General features: G+C 35.2%; 1 protein-coding gene across 1 annotated transcript; it reads right to left on the bottom strand.

The window, feature by feature from the left end:
- Positions 1-3: 3 nt before the first annotated feature.
- On the bottom strand, positions 4-20,727 carry DICER1 (dicer 1, ribonuclease III). The gene is made up of 15 exons (XM_010711896.3): positions 19,690-20,727; positions 17,859-18,101; positions 17,607-17,761; positions 15,473-15,605; positions 14,956-15,031; positions 13,728-13,867; positions 10,980-11,159; positions 9,556-9,769; positions 9,004-9,157; positions 8,204-8,386; positions 7,784-7,889; positions 7,517-7,692; positions 6,459-7,242; positions 4,449-4,604; positions 4-966 (listed from the first exon to the last, which is right to left on the bottom strand). The coding sequence occupies exons 1-15, from the start codon at positions 19,717-19,719 to the stop codon at positions 4-6; spliced, it is 3,693 nt and encodes a 1,230-aa protein (XP_010710198.2). The 5' UTR covers positions 19,720-20,727.
- Positions 20,728-22,732: the final 2,005 nt, after the last annotated feature.

Raw genomic sequence — 22,732 nt, forward strand, 5'->3', positions numbered from 1 at the left:
AGACTACATATGGGAATACAAAAAACCTACTTCTCTTATATTTATTATACAAGAAAAAAACACTTTTAATTCAGACAACTTACCAGTAATGGTATTATAATGATATGAGGCATGAGTAAATGCCTGAAGAAGATACGCCTTGTTCTTAAAACTGTAATTAATTTTCTTCTCAAAGTTTTCAAAACCAGAAATAAGGTGATTCAGGGTTTTTTCAGCATCTGGGTGATCAAACATACACCTTGGTGGGATCTTCAAACAGCCATACTCCAGGTCTTTATAAAGAAAAGGCTCTGAATTAACTATACAAGCAGAAACAGAGTTTGGTGAAAGATTCTTCTGCTCACTGTTACAGTTCTCTCCGGTCGGACACAGAGTGCTTTCCCAATCAGACTTTTTAATTACAGGGAGCACCTTCAGCCCCAGTGAACACAGGAAAAGCTGAGCAGCTCTTTCACCACAGCTGGTTAGATAGCAGCCCAACAGGGCTTCCACACAGTCTGCAATGCTTTTGTCAGCAATACACTGCTCTGTATGCAAATCATATGAGATAGACTGTTTTCCTGCATCGACACCACAGTTTTCTTCTGATGGATTCCAGAAGCCGACAACAAAATCATCCTCTTCGACAGCCTTGCTAGGATCCAGATAGCACATAGCATCCCAAGAACTATAGTCAAAATCATCAAAATCTGATGAAAATGGCACGTTACCCTGGGATGACTTCTTGGGTGCCTTCCATTCATAGTTTGAATCAGTGGTTGAAAAGTGAGAGAGAGAAATTTTCTTCACAAAAGCCCCTGATCCCATTAACATACTATCTATGAATTTGATATGCTCTTGATCATACTCCAAAAAATCATCTTCAAAGTCTGTTTCTTCCTTGGGCAATCTCCACATTAGGTCTTCATCCTCTTCATCGTCATCACCATAGTTAAGTTTACCATTAGCCAATAAACTCTCCTTTGTCTATGAAAGAACAAAAAAAAAAACCAACATGCTACTGAAGAGGAAAACGTGATTTTATTCCAGAATTGTCATAAGAATTGGATATGAGTAGTATCTGCTAATAAGCCTGACTTTTTTAGTTAATAGCATATTGTCTAATCAGCCACACAAGACAACCTCAATTAACATTAGCATTCCAAGTCTAGAATAATTATCTTGGAATACACTCCTAAAGGTTAAGTAATAAAGGTTTTGTATGTTTTACATACAACACATGCTATGTTTCATAGGAACTCATGCTAATATGTTTATTAAATGCACACAAAACTGATTTAAAAAAAACCAAAACACTAAGTGCATATTTGTATGTTGAAGAAAACTAAACAACCACTTAGACTTTAGCACTTCAGTAGTCATTGTGTGAATCAGCAAAACATATTTATTTATGCTCTCAAATAGAGTTGAGTTGCAAATAACTTGCAGTCTACTCAGCAACTAATAAAAAGTTTAGTTAATCAGTGTAGTTGTTTCTTATAGACCAAAAGAGGAGTCTAATACAAATTGGCAAGAATTAAATGAATGTGTGGGAGACTGTCCTGATTGTCTATGTTAGGGATTCAGTAAGTGATCTGCATAGAAGCAGAAGAAAAACAAATTAATAACATGTAATTTTAACACATATGAAACCTCTCCAGCTTCTCAAAAGTTTTGCACCACTAATATTTCAATAGAGAATGTTTAAGAATGGAAAAGCACATAAATCACACAGTTATGCAACACAGATTTTTGTTTGGTACTGAACAGCAATCTATACATTAAATCATGATGTAGGACAATGACACAGTGCAAAGGGAACCAGTATTAATCCTATCCTTTAGATAGGTACATAGCTTTTTTTTTTTTCAGACTAAACCCATAACCTTATCTAATTAAAAGTTACATCTGTCACCATTTTTATTACATAATTACATATCCAAAACAATAAAAGTAATGATGTCTCATATCTTTTCCCTCCTCACATGGAACAAATCGGTGTACACTGAAATAAATTGTAAATTGAATACAGATACGTCCAAGCGATACAATGCTGTACAATTTGCTGTGGCCCCAATCCAGGAAAGCACTTTAACATATTAACTAAATGCATAAGTAGCCGTCCTTATATCAAAAGGACTATTCACAGGCTCAACCCAACATCGCTGATGTCAATGGGAATTCTGCCACTGAATTTGATCGGAGCAAGATCAGATTCAAAGTGCTTTTCTGGATTGGGTCTTGAAAGCCAACACCATTTTGAATCAAGTGAAACAGCCTAAATCTGCCCTCAATCTATGTATGGTATGCTGTAGTCTCAGCTATCTAACCTTGCGAGTCTGTGAACCAGATGCTATAACTGGGGACCCTTCTATTTGGGCCAACTGTACAAGTTCTTAGAGCTGTGGACGTGCAGCTGTAGGTTGCACCAGACACCCCTGAAACCATCCACTGACCAACTGGATCACAACCTTCTTCCTCAACATGATGTGGCAGCCCTAGCCAGGTCTAGGAAAGGTGAAGGAAGGGAGAGGGAATGGCTATAGAAATTCATAGCCCGGCTATATTTTACCAAAAAAATTCTGCTGTTGTAATTACCCATTTCACATGCTCAAAGCAGGGATTTCACTAACTTTAATTGTTCAGTGAAAATTGCGAAAGTTTATTAAGTATATATTCTAGAAACTAGTAGCAGCATAAGTTTTCTAACCATCTAGAACTGAGCTGATTTTTTTCCTTATCCAACATCACCCATCTCACCTGTCACTAAAACAAAAATCAGAAGCATTCATTTTTAAGAGTTTCAGTGACAGTCCTTGAAAATAATTTAAAAATGATAAATTGCATTTTTGCTGCAATTTCATTCACAAGTTAAATAACTTGAAGAAACAGGACAGCTAAGTAACCTACCCTCACACTGCCTGCATACTGCCTCTCACATTACAAAAATAGAAAATGAAAAATTAAGTAATGAGTATACTCAGTAGCTAAATGAGTCAGGATATAATTCTGATAGCTATGTTTTTTCATTATTAAAAAGCATTTCAAAAATAATAAAAAATTAACCCCAGAAGAGAATTTTTTTTCTTAAAGAACATAAAATTAACTTTGAATAAGTTATGGCCACAAGCTAAATAAAACTACATTTTTTTTCTCACTGTTTGGAAATCAGCTATTTGATAAAATAACAGACCATGCTGCTACAGGAAAGATCTTAATGCTTGACAACATAATAATACCGACATTTGATTAGGACATTTCAACAATAATTTGTCATAATGAAATGAGATTTCTAGATCTATAGATAAACAATGAAATTTAAATCTAAGATAACAGAAAATCTAATTCACCACTTGGCACAAAAAAACCTCTTTTTTTCGGTCTGAAATTGATAATTTTATTTACAAATAAATAGTGAAAGAGGAAGAGGCCACTGAAAAGCTATGGAGAACTGAGAGCTTTTTAAAAGTAATGATTACTACCTATCCCAACTGTACTATTTTATTTTTAGAAAGGTAAAACAGTAAGTCTCTTTGAAATGAAATCTTGGCACAATACAGAACCACAATAATCAAGTTGTTTTATTCTGCAATAAATATTTATTTGCACAGTACATCTACCTAACAGCCCTCTCATATGCCCTCTGGTGGTTCTGCAATCCAAGTGTGGTCTTCGAATTGGAAAAAAAAAAAATAAATCCCTACAATCCCCCCCAACCTCCAAATTATTTTCAAACACCTAAAAATTAAATCACTGGCCGCTGTAATCAGTGGTGTTTCCTAAACATCCACTTCTACTCTTGATATAAAATGAGTTGAGTCAGAAAATAATTTACTACTTCATTAACATTTGCCATTCTGAAGTTTTTAGCAGTAGGCACTAAGAAGTGTCTATGTCTGCATTTTATTTTGGAAGAAGAGTAATTCTCAGCCATCCTCACTTTCTAGCTAACAGCAAGCAATATTTTCTCAAGCCAGCTGTAAACTTCATTCTCCAAAGCACTATGAAAAATAACAACACCTCATATATTCTATAAAGGTAAAAACATTTATTAAAAAGCAGACAAAATTTCTTCTGCATACAAACGTTACAGCAAAACCAATAATGATAATTCAGTTTAAAATTTCCAGGAGAAACTTCAGACCAGGTAAACTCAGGAGAGTACCTTAACTAAAGCAAAAAAGCTTTTCTTTCTTGCTTTTCTATTAGTACATACTGGATGATGTTCAACAAATTTCCTTAGTTTGGGCTCTATTCGGGATCAGTTTGCTCCTCATTTTCCTTAAATTATGGTTATATTTTAGATAGAAATGAAAAGAATATATGGATTTTTTTCTTTTATTTCCAAAATGTAGCAAAATATGTAAGGGACGGGAGAAGGAAGGAGTTAGAGGATACAGATTACAGTCATTAAACTATTCTGACAGATGCAGATAATTATCCATCAACATTGTTAAATGAATTCTTACCGTTTCATCTTTCTCCCACTTATCAGTGTTGCTCTTGTCCTGGTTTACTATGTAACCAGGAGGAAGCCAATTGACGGGGGGATCAAAAATCGATACCACCATTCGACTAGGCAGTCCTTTCTTTTTTCCAAGGCGATACAAGTTACAGTTGCTGACCTTCAGGAAAAATACTTTGATAAATTCTCTGGACATGCATTTACAGAAGAAAAGGTTAATATATGAAGGACCAAAACGATTTTATGAGGTCAGGTCAGATTTTGTACCATTGTGCATTTCCTTTAGTTCTCTAAAGGGTGATCAGATTTCTTGACATAGTGCATCCAATTCACAACACAGCAGAGATTTATTTATTTAAGTTAAACATATTAAGTGTGACAATTTCAGCTTAATCTCTTAGATTAAGTTCTCTTTGCAAAGTAAAATTACTACTAATTTTAGAATAACAGTAAATATAACCTGGACAAGTGTCATTAATTACCAGTATTAACAATCAACATTCATGCTAGATTTGGAATGAAAAATGATTACTATTATGGGTAGATTGACTTAAGCTTTAGCAATAGAAAATTGTAAAAACAGTTCCACATAAAAAATCTTAAACTATAATACAGATGTTATTTTGATAGATTTGAAAGCTTTTAAATATTTTAAAAGGAAAGGAAAAACACACAAACACAAGCATCAAGAGTTTCTTTTACTTTTGAACTACCAACTTCTGACCTTCATTTCTTATTTTAAACACAATTTCCACATTTCTTTTTCAAGTCTTGAAATCTGAACTCAAATATCCAATTGCATTCACAGAATGGCCTGGGTTGAAAGGGATCAGAGTGATCATCTAATTTCAACCCCCCTGCTACGTGCAGGGTCGCCAACAACCAGACCAGGTTGCCCAAAGCCACATCCTGCCTGGCCTTGAAGGCCTCCAGGGATGGGGCATCCACAACTTCCTTGGGGAATCTATTCTAGAGTGTCACCACCCTACAAGTGAAAAACTTCCTCCTAATATCTAACCTCAACCTCCCTTATCTCAGTTTAAAACCATTCCCCCTTGTCCTATCACTATCAACCCATGTAAACAGTCGTTCCCCCTCCTGTTTGTGCATTCGCTTCACGTACTGGAAGGCGACAATGAGGTCGCCCCAAAGCCTTCCCTTTTCCAAGCTAGACAAGCCCAGCTCCCTCAATCTTTCTTCATAGGAGAGGTGCTCCAGCCCTCTGATCATCTTACTAGCCCTCCTCTGGACCCGCTCCAAGAGCTCCACATCTTTTATTTAAAGCAAGTTATTTAGCCTTCCTCGTTTTCCAAGACTAAACTACTCAGTCATTTAATCCTCAGTGATGCATTTTATTAGAAGTAGTCAATCAAATTCTCAACATTAAATTTAAGTTATGTTACCTGGAAAAAACAATTAATACTCTAGAATTCTAAAACTATAACAGCAGAAGTGAAGACTTTGCTCACTACCATTTACATTAAAATACTTTTATAAATTTTTATTTAACAGTTACGTACAATTTGTTGTTTGTTTCATTTTTAGTATTCCTGTAAGATCATGCAAAAAGCTTTTGTGGAAGGCAACTCATTCTGGAAACAAATAAAAGGTCATTAAAGCTACAGTCTAATGCTCTGTGCTGCAAACTCTTGAATCAAGTGCTCCCATTAAGAGTTTCTACTCTAAACAACCAAATACGTTCTCACTAACCTAGAACTTTCAGTTCAGTTTAGCCCTGTCCTTTCTTAGGGACAGTCATCAGCTGCTTTAGATTTAGAAAAAAACTGTAAAAAAACAATTTCAATTACAGCTATAGTAGCATCAATTGCCTCATCTTGTGTGTGTGTATATATATATGTATATATATGTATATACACACACACACACATATACACATACACACACACACACAAGCAATACAACATTTGTAATTACATATACATACAATATATGTAATTCATATTTATATAATATGTAATATTAGATGTGATAGCATTGGATTGTTACTACTTACTTTTTTACTTCTCATGTATGACAGCCGTCCCTCGTGCGCATCAGGATAAGTGCAAAACAAGTATGTAGTGATGGCATGCTTTAAAAATGAATCACCAAGCATTTCTAGTCGCTCCAGATTAAATCCATCACTAGCATTTGAAAGAGTCAAAGCCTGAAGAATGAGACCAGGATTAGGACCGAGAGTTTTTGAGGAGTACCCACTGGAAGTGTTCTTTTCAGAATCCATTTTGTCTTTTGAAAGATTAAGAGCTGTTGAAGTACTGGTGGTCACTGTCATTTTGGGGTATCCATCTGAGGTAGATCTGTTAGCATTTCCATCAAGGTATTTATTACTCAGTAGAGTACATTCATTGCTGGGCTTGGGCTGGTTCTCACTGCTGTATAAATTCTGAATGGGATATGAGGTAGTTGGTTGTACAGGTATTTCCTGCCTGCAGTAATTCAGCTGATTTCCTTGGCAAAAGTCTCTGTTAACTAAATCACAATTGCCATTGGCAAGATTTTTATTATAAGAAACACCATTAATTGCTGCAAGTTCTGCTGAGACATCAATTTGGAGTTTACTGGGTGACTCATCAAGCAGTGTTCTGTAACTCACAGACATTTGGTCATGTTTTTCTGCAGAAGAGGTTCTATTAGCACCTTGATGTGCAGCATTTTCAGGGACTACAATTGTGCTGTGCTTACAGTAATTTTCATTCTCTACCAAAGAGGAGCTAGGTATAGAGATGAAAGATTTGCTGTCAATAGATTTTTTCCATCCGAAGTCCAGGTTAGGATATCTGTGAAGAGAACATGCTGGCTTTGTTAAGAAGAAAAAATATGATAGATAACTACATGAACATACTTGTTAAAAAAAAGTAATATTTTTCTGAAAAAAAGTGAATTTAGATGCTGTGGTCACTATTTCCAGTCAAGTCTTTAATTACCAGTTTCACTGAAAACATTGTTTAACATGAGTTAAACAGAGACTATCAATCTCAAATTCTCACACCAGTAAGTTTTTCCCTTGTTTTCAGCGAAGTCAGATTTTAAACATATTGAAAAAACATGTACCTGAAATCTGCAGGTAGTGATTTAACCCCTACCCCAGCATCAGTGGCTGTTTGAGCTCTTAGTTCCTCTGCTGTCAAAAGGCAGTGCAGGCGATAAAGTATGCTGGGGAGGCAAACTGCTTTTCTCCACAAAGATGCTGGAATAGGATGTATAGCACATAGCTCAGGAACCAGTATCTGAGATGGGAAGAATATAATTTTATTCCTAAGGGTAGTCTCCAGGCTACTGTTAATGCAGAGGCAACTTGAATTAATACTTGTATTTTACCTGCTTATTCTGCAGGCTTTCCCATTTTGCTTTCCTCTTCTCAGCACTGCTTAGTGGAAGTGCTTTCCCCTTCTGATTCAAATGGCGAGGAGTCAAAAGATTAAGTCTAAAATACATGTGAAAATAGTTTAATATAAGTATATAATGAATAAAACTTATTAGCTTAAACTTTCTGAAGTGATGACTTGTTCACAGAATTCACCTGTAATGCATTATGAAGTGAAGCAAAGCTACCTCTAGAAAAAAGAAAGAATAAAAGGAACAGACTCAAGTTACAGTTGTAACATATGCAAGGTATCACTCAAGAAAAAACAGTATTTTGGAAAGCACAAACCTTCAACTTTATCACACAGAGGAAAAAAAAAATGACATTTTGTTGTCATATTTCAGGTATCATACAGAAATATGATTGGTGTTTACCTTGAAGATGTGTGGTCCACATCCAGCAGTGGCTGGTTGAGATTGGTCAGATCAAGATTATATTTTGTTTTATAATATTCAGCAAAAGTTTCATATTCAGGGGAAGGGAATTTACTGAGTGGAGTAAGATCAGTGTATACGTCAGCTACATAGAATCGATGAGGCTGATCAAAATTTCGATACCTAAAAAAAAAGTTCAGCATGTTTTATACTTAGAGTAAAAGCTTGTGATGATTTCTTAATGCTTAAATGTGATTAAGTGATAAACAATTAAATAACTCACTTTGGGGCTTTTATTTTCAAACACTAAGTAAGTGAGTGTTTTACAATTTCAAAATCAAATATATTGATAACAGTCTCAAGAGTCATTCTGTGAATGATAATTTCTTAATTCCAAACACAACTAAACTTGGTAACTTAGCTTTTTTTAAATCTTTAATGGTTTCCTTTTTGTGCTAGAGTCAGTAGAATTCAGAGAATCAGAATTCTCATACAAAAAATGTATTCTATCCACACTGGCAAATAAGATTAAAATACAAAAATTCAAATACCTAATGTAGTAAATTCACCATAGCTTTCCAAGGGCAACATAATTATTGTAATAGAAGTACAATATTAGAAAACTGAAGCCAGGATTGTGAAACGCCTTTTAGTGATGCTCACTGGATACTATGTGAAAATCTGAAATTCTTCAGAATATGTTGTATAATTAAGCTTTCACAAAACCGTTTTTTCTTATCTTATTCAAAGCCATGCTTATTTTGTAGAATGTCCAAATAGCACAAATACTTGCTACTCACCGTGGAATGATAACTGCATCCTGGTAATCTTCTAATTTGAAAATAAAAGGCATTTCTTTTGTATACTGTGTACTGGGAATGCCTGTACGCGCTTCAGACTTTTCAATGTCTTCCATAAACTTAAAGTCAATGTCCAAAGTGCTGGAGTCATCAACTTTGAAAAGGAAAACATATCACAGTTATTCACATAAGAGTTTTTCAGGAAGAGATTTTCTGTCAAATTGCAAATTACAATTTTTTTTTTTTATTTAGTGTGTTTTCTTATTCTGTATTTCTGTTTTTACTTGTGATATATACATATACACACATACAAAAATATGTGATTATATACCCTAATTGAGTCAACTGAAATTTGCTATAAATCAACTGACATCATTAAGTTAAAACTAATTTAGAATTCTGAGTAAGAAATAAAAACAAAACTGACATAAGATTTCATACTACCACATATGGCATTATTTCAGCAGTTAATCTCTGAAATTTAAAATAAATACGAAAAAATATTTTGCTAAAAGAATTAAAAGTGAATATTAAAAAAACCTCTGTTCTTACCAACATTAAGAGGTAGAACACAGTAGGCTGAATCAGCTTCTGTGGGTTTGAACTCTAGTGCAGGTTTCTCAAGACGAAGAATATGTGAGAAAATGTACTGGTGGAGTCGTGTTATCAGCTCAAGCATTTGCAAAGACAGAGTAAAACCAGATTTCTTAAGCTCAATAGATATTGTAACCTCTCCAGAGCGAGTATACACAGGAAAGTGAGGAATCTAAATATGGGAAGACAAACAAACAAAATCAAAAGGGAAAGATTCAGAATAGGATTCCTCTACAGAGCATTAGTTGCGTAGTTCAGACATTTGTATGCAAAGACCGCTGCTAACACTTTGCTACCACAATGCTAATGAGAGAAAGTCTGCCAGCTGTTTGAAACAACACTCATGTCTCTTCCAAGGCTGGGGGCAGACTATACACCAATTGTCTAATATCCCAGCCTCTTTAAAGAGTAAGAAATAACTCCAAAGGTACCCTTCTACAACAGCCTAAGTTGCTTAAGCTGGCATTCTCCAGCCACACCTTACTTCTTTAGCATTTGCATCAGAGGTACTGCTTGTCTCACCTCACAGAAAACCAGATCAAGTGTTATTTAACATCTTTATAGGCAACATGGACAGTAGGATTGAGTGCAAGTTTGCAGATGTCAAGAAGCTGAGTGGTGCAGTTGACATGCTAGGGAGAATGGATGCTATTCAGAGACCTGGACAGGCTCAAGAGATGGGCCCATGCCAACCTCATGAAGTTTAACAAGGCCAAGTGCAAGGTCCTGCACCTGGATCAGGGCAATTCCAAGAACAAATACAGGCTGGGCAGGAATGGCTTGAAAGAAGCTCTGAGGAGAAGGATTTAGGGGGTGCTGGTTGATGAAAGGCTCAGTGCGAACTGGCAAAGTGTGCTTGCAGCACAGAAGGCCAAGTGTATCCAGGGTCCAGACGAGGGCCACAAAGATGATCAGAAGGCTAGAGCACGTCCCCTGCAAGGACAGGCTGAAAGAGTTGGGGCTCTTCAGCCAAGAGAAGGCTCCAGGGTTTCTGTCATTTTTTGTCATTCCTCTGACAAAAAAAAAAGAGGAATATTTGGAATTTCCACTGCAAAATAATAAAAAAATGAACATTTTCAATTTCAAAGCTTGTTTACAAGAGAACAGCTTGTTCTATCACTAATGACAGAAAATAAAGTGATGACTGGATTAGATACGATACTACTTATTTTCCAAAGGTAGCTTGATATAAGTGTACTTATAAAAAAGAACAGAAGGGACACACACCAAGTCTAACTATCTTTAACGTCTACCCAAAAGTTAAAACATATTAAAGCTGTTATTCAAATGTCTCTTGCCTTTTATGGTCATTTCCAACTCTTCAGCCTGGAAAATGAGATTGTGAAGCATGTTAGATGAAAGAAAGTAGCTAAATTCATTACCTGAGGTATAGGTTTGGCTGTCAATATGCCAAAACATCTCGTTGTATCCTCAGGAGGATATAGCTTTCGTCTCCTAAAGTTGAGCTCATCAGGCAATGGAGTAGTTAACACCATTCCTATTACATACAGGTAACAGGGCTGATCAGGTTTGGGATAACTATCCCTCAAACATTCTGGAATCTAAAAAATCATGAAATAGAAAAACATTAGCACGATTAAATCAGCAAAACTATTCTTTGAACAAGCCCCCCTATGCTTATTTGGTAAGGTACTGCTAAAAACAAAGAATAAGAAAATTTAGACTTAGGTAAGCTCTTTCTTACACAAAAACATCTGATCAGCAACCTGGCCTGGAACTTAGGAACTCATGTCAAAGGAGAACAATGCTGCCAGATCTTCCTGTTTGCTAAGGAAACTTAACACACTTAACACACTACATACACAACTAACCTTCCATTGCATCCACTATGTTAGAAACGTAAGTCTACCTGTACAATATAGACATAACTTCACTATTAACACAACTAAACTTTTGATGCCAATTTCTAAGTTTAGCCAGTATATCTGGAGCAGTCTACATCCAGGATCTTTCAATCTTAACACTAGAAGGAAAATAAATAAATAAATAAAGGGGGGAGGGAAGGAGATAGAAGCAACATAAAAAATCCCTTACAATGCAGTAATTCAGCTTTCCTATAAGCTTGGCTGAATTTAATTTTTATTAACACAAATTATTTTCCTTAGATAAGCAGTTTTAAAACATCATTTTCTTTAATACAATTTGAATTTAAAAAAAAAAAAACAACGAAGTTTTATACACGGCCTGTGTTGCCCAGCATTCCATTGTAAAAGTCTTCTACTAACAATTATATCTTGTGAATTTGAATGCTCTCAACAGCCAGGAGCATTTTTAACTCTGCTGCTCATATTTATCATAGATCATCCCTTACTTTTGGTAGGAGTTCATTACTTTATGGATCTCAGAAAGTTATCTTTCTGCTTATCCAGAAATAAACTGCAATACATGTACTCATGGATTTTAAAGTTAGGCTGTACCAAAACTAAGGCCTTGGCTTAGTGGAAAATTACTCATAAGTTTAATAACTATATTAAACCCAAGAGGATCTTGTAGACCTTAAACATTTGCCAAAGCTTTTTTTCCAGATGTGAAAAGTTGGGACTGAAGTGAGGGAAAATATTCTCAGATTCTGTATTAAAAAAAATAGCTGAGAAAGAATGATGCGTTACTTGACAAATCAACCCCTCTGAATGAGACAGAATTTCGTCATGCGTTTTACAAGTAGCCTTAATTCAGAAAAATCACTAGAGGGAAGGGGACTGAAAAAGGCCTTCGTGGTGACAAGAAATACCAAGAAACACCTTGCAGAGTTTCAAACCAATAAGTCTTGCAGGAAAAAAAAAGGTTTCCTAATCTTGTAATTCGCTCTATAATATTCTTTATGATGATGCAGTCTCCTTACTGACCTTTCATAATAACCAATTATTTAAGCTACTATTGAAATTAGAGTACGTGGAGGAATCCAAGAACAGAGTTCTTGCACATTAACTACTACTCTGAGACTACATGCAGATGTTCTTGGATGTGATCAAGGGCTATAGGTTTCTTCATGAAATGCAAAGATTTTCAGAAGCAACTATCAGATATTACTGTTTGTTACCAATTCTATTCAAAGGACCATAAGGCAGAAATCAACAACTACAGGGGAAGAAGGCAGGTTCCTGAGTAGTCATAAGGTACTCTGACAAAGCTTTTTTCCTCCATTTTCCTCACAAATACCATAATAATAAGTTCAATTATACAATCCTAAGTAGCTGAAACCTGTTGTAACAAATTTATGGATAAGCTACATAACAACACAGAACTACCAACTATCTCATATATACCTTTTAGTATTTTAGGAGTAATATTTAAAAGTAAAAATATTAGAAGTATATTTGATACTCTAAGGGTTAAACAAAAAAATATGAAACTTTTTGTTGGCGCAATACAGTTACTGAACTAAACCAAACATCTAAAAAAATTAAAAATAGGTAAAGGAGCAATTTCTGCACTTGGTTAGTGGCTTGCACATAATTTTGACCTCCGAACATCTCCATCAATCTTCAATTATTTCTCTAGAAAATCAATAATTCTTCTGTTGCTCTAGTACACTTACCAGACAACTTAAGTACTTACAGATTATCAACAACAGATAATTCTTCTTTCCAGTTATGACAGTTTGTATGGGAACTGTTAGGTCATGACCTGAACCAGATATTGAGCACCTGGTGAAGGGGTGTACCCAGCCCTGGGAGCACAAGTGAAAGCAATTGACCTGTGTGAGCAGGAGTGGACCCAAGGTCTCATCTAATCTCATTCAAGGGCCGGCAGGTACAAGGAAAGAATTTCTACTTGGAGATCATATTCTCTGGGGTATTTGGCAAGCCCTGATCCTCAGAAAGGAGTACGCAACTCCTTCTTTATAACCAGATTGTGACCGCTGCCTTTCTTGGGTTTAAAACAACTGTATCTGCTGCTGACTATCCTTACACCATACCAGGAAAAACAGTTACCAAGTTTTGAAGAAACTGTACATTCTTTGACCTACAGGCAAGTACATGCTTCCATAAGCTCATTCAGGTAATAATGCAAGTTTCCATACAGTCAAAAATATAAAAGTACAAACTGAATTGTTCCAAAAGATTCTTATCAGATAAGAATAAACATTAGCACTAAGCAATACTAACAGCTTTAGGGTAGCACTGTCGTCTTTTTGTAGAGCCTGGTCTTCCTGGCACACTGGTTTCTTCTTCGTCATGTAAATCAAGCTCTTCCTCATATTTAACCGTTTCTTTTCCAACTGGCATCAAATGATCATCCAGTTCACCTAGGTATTGTGAAAGATTACAAATAAATAGCAATTAAAACAATCACACTCTCACTTAGTCAAGGTTCATCCACATATGCTCAGGAAAACACCTGACCTGAGTTTTTAAAATTCACTTACTATTGCAAGGCTTCAAAAGTGAAATTTGGGAAAAGAATGACAAAGGTTATTTTTCTTAAGTATTTATTTTAAAATATAAAATATTACAACAAATGTTTTAATATAAAGTTAATAGCAAATGACAAATTGAATTCTGTTATGAAAATATCCAAGAAAATTCAACTGTCTTTGGCCACAAAAAGCAAGCAGTAACTGAAATACTTGTCTAGAAAACACTCACATTAAGTTATAGCAACAAAGAAGGAACAGATATTCATGTATCATTCTAAAATAGGAAATAATACTGTTGACTATGCACTCAACATGGAACTGGGCCATTGAAATATTATTCTGGGATAAATTCACTGATATGGATTCAGTCATCAAAAGGTGTAACTCATAGTTTTTATTTAAAAGAAATGTAAATATTTCCATATTGCATAAGAGGACTGATGACATTCTCTAAAATATTTTGTAATTAAGAATATGCTCCATTAAACCTACTAAACTCAAGACAGTTGAAATAATCCTGCAAAATTATTTCTGGATCATGATTTAAGATGCAGAAAAAGTACAGTCTGGGATTCTGGATTTTTAATACTTTGTTTAAATTCACTTTTAAAAACCAACAATTTATTTTCTGGCTGCAGTATCTAAATCCTGATCTACAACCAATACCCTCTAGAGAATGAAATTCTTTTCCCTTCTAAACTGAATATATTCAATACTGAAATCTCTTTGGCTTTCATTAAAGTTGCATTCGGTGCTTAAGACAAAATTAAGTTAAATAACAGGATTCTTCTGGAAAATGACTTTAGCTTACATGGTGTAAGCTAAACTATAAACTAGATGATATAAAAAACAAGTTGAAAGGAAGTAAGAATAGACAGCTTCAGCAGAAATTCACGTATACACATAACGTCTAGATAATCTTCAATATTTAATTGTAAAAAAATCTATTTACCAAATAAATACTTTCAAGTTCTTACCAATTTTGTGCAGTTTTTCACAGCAAATAAGAGCTACAACTCTCTCAGCCAATCTTGCACAACTCATTGGAGGACCCTACAAACATTTAAATATTTCTTGAAGTCTTTAGTTGATTAGCACATATATTACAAACAGTTTAACAAAAATATTAGGCAAACAAAACTTAATAATGACAGGATTGTGTAGATATGCTAGTTTACACTGTTTTTCTACAGGAATAAAAATTACAAGCTTCTGAATTCAAAATACCACTGGTGAAAAACAATTAAGCATGTTTGCAAAAAACAAACAAAAAATGCACTGAGATGGATCTCTAAATATTTTTGCCCACTGAAAAGACAATAATTGTTGCAAAAAAGATAACAGAAATAGATATAAACGCAGTTACAGAGCACAATGTAGAAAGTCATCTGACTTTCATTAATATTGAAAAATATCAATTTAAAAAATGGAGCATGCCACATCTATACCAACAAATTCACTTATTTTTATGTTCTTCTGTCCCCAAATACCTACAACAATTGACGCTCGAAGAGGTGAGTTGATTGGCAGGTAGAGAGTAGAGTAGAATGTATGATCAGGTAGTTCTCTGGTTTTACACTTGGGAGCTAGGTGTGTAAATGGATCACTTGGTAATCTAGCACAGTACCTAAATTGACAAGAGATTTTTCAAATAATCAAAACTTGCAAAGTGAAACTTAAAGACATTTTCTATGAACCTTACTGGCACAAACACTACAGGAGACCATTTTACACTAGCTTAGCACTGCAAGAGTACATCGTTGACTTATGTTCAATTATCTGCCAATTAGGAGACCTCCAAGTCCTTTTCCACAAAGCTGGTTTTTAAGGAGGTAGTTGCAAGGCTGCAATGATGACTACTGTAAAAATGACTATTTGTTATGGTTTTATTATTTTTGTTATCAGTATTGCACATCATAACATCATGTAAAGCATTGGGAGTTAATGCTTCAGTTCTATGGACCGCTGGTTTCCCAGGTACCCAGTTCTCAGAGAGAAGAACAACATACCCCAGAGGACTCCGCATTTTCCATTCAGAGGGAAAGCTGAAACTGCTCACAAGTCACGAGACTGCCCCTTTTTTTGCTGCTCGTCTTGGCAGCGTATGCTCCCATGCCATCTCTCTTTCAGCTTTAGAGTAAGGCCTTCGGTTTTGGACACTCTCACTCATTTTATTTGATTTATAAGCCTCAATTCCAATTATATTGCATTATCTTGCATCCCAATATTGTATTTAGTAAATTAGCTTTCCTCTTCAGATTGTTGCCGCTGTTTTGTTTTTAGGCCCATCACTCATCTCTCTACCCTTCCCTTTTTCCCACTTTCCTTGGGTGCGGGTTTGTGGGTCCCCCTTTCCCATTAGTCACAGAACTGGGCTGAACCAGCCCATAAACCTTTGAAACCTCCCCCCATGCCTCCCTTTCTTTCAGGCTGTCCCCATCATGGACACAGACAGATCTAGAGATATAACTCCATGACACTATTCCATCCTATGTACTATTCCATCCTTTCATCTTTTTCTCTATCTCCAGACCGTTCCTCCATTGTAATCACATTCTCTGCTTCTCGAATACACGTCAAGATCAAATGTGTCAAGGAACTTAATGCAACCATGACAGTGACATGCACTGGACCTTCTCATGGCTCAAGAGCAATACCACACATAACCACATGTCAGATACACTTCGAGTAGTCTACCATTACACTCTCTCTCAATCTGACCGCTTTGCTGGATTTCATTTGCCAGGCAACCCATCCAAATGATCTATATCCATGTAAATTTGTCTGCTGATATCCTATGGCAATTACATCAAAAGCTTTAGTTAATAGAAGGATTTTACATTATCTGCTTTTCCCTTGTTCACAGAGTCAAGCACGTCTCACACATGAAACAACAGGTTCAGACATGCAAAAGCTGCTTTTGATGAAACTGTTGGCTGTTGCCAATCACCACTTTTTTGCACTTATGGAAACATGTTCCAAAAGGATTCATACTAAACAGCTGAGCAGTTATGTACTTCTCTGGCTCCTCCTTTTTGCCTTTTGGAAGAGGGTCATGACATTCACCTTATCCCGTCTCTAAAGGCCTTTTCTAACTGCCATGACTTTACAAATTGGCTAGTTCCCTTGGAAACACACTCTCCAGTCTAGCAGAATGGTACTACGTTCAGCTTAAAGCACTGGGTTGTGTTTTTTTTTTTTTTTTTTTTCCCTTCAACAACAACAACATGTAGACTTTGTAAGAGTGAATTTTACAATTGGAAATTTTACTACAGTTTTAGTAAGCCACTTATTAGTTTTTAAAGTTAGCTTATTAAGAGAAAAAACAATCTTGCTACCTGTTTCAGAACTAAACGTTTTCAGGGCAGCTTTTATCTACAGGACAATTTTAATTAAGCAAGAATCTATTATTATGTTTATTATCAGAATTAGAATATATGTAGAATAAAGAGGAAAAAAAAGCAAACTATACCTTCAAACTTCCACAACAATTTTCTTTGGAACACCCTGTCAAGATTTCCAAGATGAAATGTGCACAGTGCCCAAGTCTATATTCTTCTGTTGCAAAATAGAGTAATGAACTTACTTCTATTCATAGAAAAATAGTAAAAGTGAACATTCCTCATACCTATTTATGTGTCCAATGGCTGTGTTGATAGTAACTCTTGGACTGTTCTCATCTGTCCTCAGCACATAGGGTGGAAACACATCATCATCATCAACAATGGGTTCCGTTTCCATTTCATTGGTATCAACAGATTTCGAGCATTTATTTCTCAGGATCTTAACATTTCAAGAACAGAACACGGTAAGAGATTTTTCCTTTAAAACACGTTGCAATAAATTTAACAAAAGTAGGCATAGTCCTTTGACCACATACCTTCTCAATTGCTTTATATGTCTTAAGATCTTCCTCAAAACTTTTAATTTTGTCTGTATCTGCTAACATTATGTAATTGGAAATTGGTGCTCTAGCTCTTCCTTTTGACTGCACATAGGAACGGTATTCTGTGGGCAAATCAAAACGCACCACCAAATTGCATTTTGGTATGTCAACACCCTCTTCTACAATACTGGTAGCAATAAGAAGATTGGTCTCATGTGCTCGAAATTTTCTAAGAACCTGTAAAAGTAAGGAAGACAAATTTGAGACAACAACAAACAGAGATTGATCTGTTCACCATTTGCATTACTCAATTCATCAACAAGCTATTAGAGCTAAGAGGAATTGATTAGACATTCAAAAAACTTGTTTAAGTATGCTGATATAAAGTTACTAGTATTTACGAGACACAGCAAGGCTATTTTATCAGACTAGTTAGATTTTTAGGAATTATATCTGATATGTGGAATTAAGCAACTCTAAGGATCTACTGTCAGGCAACAAAAGCATCACACCTATTTATTTAAATTTTTAAAATACAATATAATAAAATACTGCCTTCGGGAGAGTGATTTTTCTTCCTATAAATTATTTCTGCGGCTGAAACATACTCTTTTGGGAGGGAAATAAAAGAACAACGCATTCTAGAGCTGGTACTTCTATTTTTAATATTTCTAACCAATAAGGATTTTTTTTTCCCCTGGAGAATAGGGAAGAAAAAAGGTCAGAAGAAGCATAAAGAATATTTTCAGGAACGTTAGGAGCTGTGTCAAGTTAGATCAGAAATTCAGGAAAAGAAGTAAATATCTTAAGAAACCTAAAAAGTTTCTACAGACTACCCCACAACAATATATACAGAGAGGCTCCCATAATACTAAAGAGTGTGTATTTTAAATTTATTAAAGAATTGATGCCATCAACATTCACTGATTTTAAGTTTTAATACAAGCAGTGTAATGATCATCCTTCATTAGTGGATTCAGCCCATGGTAGTTTGTGATATTTTTAGACTTTATATTCTGGATGACAAAAGTGTCTTTTTTGCACCCTTATATTGAAAAAAATATATGATTTTATTAGAGATTTATTAGGCACGATTAACTTCATTACTTTATAAGACACTTAAGATTTTTTCCTGTTAAATTCACTGTTAAACTCCTGACCTACTACATTTCAAGAGCTTTATTACGTTAAAATTTTGGTGTTGCTGCATTACTGTGCATTTTTTGAAGTCTGACTTTAACATTACTCTCTCCTCACCACGTAAAAGGCCAAATCATGTAAAAGGCCAAATTGTATATAAAAGCATATAATGATTTCAAAAAAGATACTAGATAACAATATCATCACAAAAGCCAGAAAGTTGACAATCCAGCCTAGGCGGGAGAAAAATGCTTTGATCTCCAAAAACTTTACATGCTCGAACCACAGAGTTTTACATTTATATAGTTTAGAGATTTAACAAATGCTCTTTTAGCAAAAATAAACAAAAGCCTATGAACTGTTAAAAATGCTAGGAACTTTAATTTGCTGTATAGTATTACTATACTATTAATGCAATGGAGAAAAAAAATAGATGGCTAATGATCTGACAAGAAATGAGCATCACTTTAAACAAAGCTTTTACGTGAAGTTTTGTTTGTGCAATGTGACATACAATTTATCTAAACATCTGTTATTTTTTATGAAGAACATCTGTACCTCAAATTAGCAATCATATTTGTAAAACCACAGGTATTCCCCAAAATTCTAATGACTGTTTCCAGATTCTGCCTGTAAGAAGAGTACTGAAGTTACTGCTAGCTTCAATTATTTTTCTTGAAGTTACCTCTTCCTGTTTTCTGAATTCTACTTCCATCTGCTTGTTACGAGGCTGATTCTTGCCAATGCCATGTCCAGTTATGAAATTGCTACTGATGTAAGCCAGTTCTGGATCTTGTTTGCCAGCTTCTTTTATCAACCTAAAAATATCATGTGCTTTTTAGAAGTCACACAAGCCAGACAGTGGAAGACAATCTTTTGATTGCAATAGCTTCATTTAAAAACAAATAAAAATGTGGAAGTGCAAAAATTAAACACTGTGCTAAAATATAAGCTAGCCTTAGTTTTCCCTTAAAACACTAGATTCTACTGACAGCCTTTGCAAGGATAATAAAAGACAGACCATACACAGCATACAAATGCACATATCATATACATTCTAGAACCATCATGGTAAAATCCATGGCTAAAAACCAGATTTTTTAAAACCATGCTACTACTCTAAAGCTTCCCATTAACAAACTCTCTACTCATGACGTTTTGTTTTCTGTACAGTTTTATGACAGCAGAACCAATAAAACCAAGGGTTCTTACACAAAATTATATCTCTTACATGTCTCAGTATAGCCATCCCAATACCAGTTCTTACAGTACATCCCTCATTTTCATTTAGAGGTTTTCCTCCTGTCCAAGGAAAGCCTGCCTCCATATACCTCCAACAGTAATTCCAACCCCTCCCAGTTGCACCTTGAGAAGTTCTGCCTGACAGAATAGCCAGCTAGCTGCTGCCAATCAAATGGAAAATGGCTACGTTCTCCTTCCTCTCTCTCCCACTGGAGTACTTACTACTCAAGTCACTCATTTTAATAGTTTATGTGAACCTAGAACACTTCCTTCCTTTGTATTGTGTTGAAACTGTAATGGACAGGGTGAATAAATAAGATAATGGAAAACTCACAAATAGCTTGGTATCTTTACAGAAACAAACTAGAAGGATCCTCTTGTACTGAAATTTGCTCTTATTAGCTTGAGGCTGAACAGATTAACTTTTTGTATGCAGTCTAGGCTCTTGCAACAGACATTCTAAGAAAGTAGGAGTTACAACTTTAACACTTTTTTTTTAATTTTTTCTGTGTGGCATTTCTACCAAGCTGCATAGCTTCAAGAGCAACTACTACTGAACTGAAATGTTCTTTGTGTCCTACTCATTACAGAAATTGAGAAAAATTAAAAGCAACTGAATAAACATGCCACTGTATAGATATTTGGAAAGCTCAAAAAATGTTTAAGACTTTAACCTCATGATTTAATAGAAAACATAAGTTGTGATAGCTAACAGGCACCATTTTCCAAAGAGATGTAGAAGAAATTCTACTTTCAGATCCTTCTCTAGGAAAGCTGTGAGGCACTTCAATGAAAACGGATGAATACTGAGTTTTAGAAAGTGACTTCTAGTTCCTCTAAGCTCCTTTTCTGAACAGGACTCAATTGTACAGACAAAACAAAAGAGCTTCATCAGCTGTGTCGTATTAGTAAAAATGTTGGTTTCTGAGGGGAGATTTGTTGGTTCTGTTTCTGTTCGTTAGTTTGTTGTAGTACTTACAACATGAGTAGTGGCTGTTGCTGTTCTCCAAAGAAAGATCAGCTTTAATTACTGCTTCGGGGGGGGGGGAAACAAAATGACCTACTGCTCCTACAAAGCCCAATGCTTTCCACAAGAGTTGCCCTTCCTTCAATCATGAATTACAGACTATAATACTATTTTATGAAGTTTGTTTTACCATAATATAGATTTTTGTTTAAATTGATAGTATTTCAAGTTAGTTCTGATCCATATTGGATCCACTGGAAGCTTGAGAGGTTTTGATACACAAATTCAAACGTTCATGGCTTCCTCATTCAGGAAACAGTACCTCTTCCTGTACATACAGCATCAATACAGCTGCAGTCAGCAGAGGCCCTTGAACTTAAGCATCTCTATAGAAGGCCTACAGGCTTCTGTCAACCAGCTCAAGTCTGCTTATCTTCCAGGAATTCTGAGACTGAGTGTAGGTGCCTAAGGCTTAAAGATGGCAGAAAATGGCTATTTATTCTATCTGGATATCATATTCTCTGTTGGTTTCAAGAGCATTCAATATATACTAATAGTGCATAAGTCTGTCTACAAGAACACCTGATGAAAAAAGCTGGAAATTAAAAGATTTGTCGATTTGTCGTTTAACAGACAGCTGAAATTTAACAATGCTGTTCACTTCTTGTCCAGTAGTGAAACACTCATCTCAACTTTGCAAAAAATTTGTCATAATCTTTTGAAGTTATTTCTTCAGGAGCATTAATTCCACTGAAGTACATGATTTGCATTACATTCCATATTTATACAAGCATGTATAAGAATGTAGAAAGGTTAACAAAAGAGGGCACAAAAAACACATAGGCAAGTCTGTAGATCAAAGACTATATTATGCAACTCAAACTACTCAGTCAGGTAAAAGATAACAGAAGCATCAGATTCAGAGTTATCCAGAACTCAATAAGCAGACTGCAAAGTACATTTAACACACTATCAAAAAAGAAAGGCCCCTACATCTTCCCTTCCCCCCAAGATATAAATCAAATGTCACTCAGTTTGTGTCAAATGGTGTTTAAGAATTAAGAATATTAATTATATCTATTATTGATCATACTCAGGAATAAGAACTGATAAGGAATGAGATTACTCCAAAGTATATCTTGGCAAAAAGTCCAGGATTCCTATTTTCTTGGTGAATACTGTAAGAAAGTGCTTAGCGTAGTACTGGTAAACTTTCAGAGGAATTTTGGCAAGCATAAATTTGCTTTTCTGCAGGCCTGTATCATGTACTAACATGATTTAGTAAGTTAACGGTAAAATTTCCAGAAATTTAGCACTCAGTAAATTAGAGAAATTTCCAGCGTCCATTGCAAATATATAAAGACCAATTAATACAAATAAGTTTACTCTTATTTTACAGTTAGGGTACAATATTTCACCTTCTACACAAATCAAATTGCAAACTCAGGTCCAGAATGAATCCTTGAGTACAATTTTCAAATACATTTGCTTTCCCCATCCACACATAGCCTTTTTTTTT

This window comes from Meleagris gallopavo, chromosome 5, assembly GCF_000146605.3.
Source record: "Meleagris gallopavo isolate NT-WF06-2002-E0010 breed Aviagen turkey brand Nicholas breeding stock chromosome 5, Turkey_5.1, whole genome shotgun sequence".
Taxonomy (NCBI): Eukaryota; Metazoa; Chordata; class Aves; order Galliformes; family Phasianidae; genus Meleagris; species Meleagris gallopavo.

Coding starts and splice junctions, on each gene's coding strand:
- DICER1 (XM_010711896.3), bottom strand. CDS start 19,719: ATGGAAGTAGAATTCAGAAAACAGGAAGAG. Junction 15,606..17,606: donor GCCATTGGACACATAAATAG/GTATGAGGAATG, acceptor TTGTCAATTTAG/GTACTGTGCTAGATTACCAA. Junction 967..4,448: donor AGTGGGAGAAAGATGAAACG/GTAAGAATTCAT, acceptor GTTCTTTCATAG/ACAAAGGAGAGTTTATTGGC.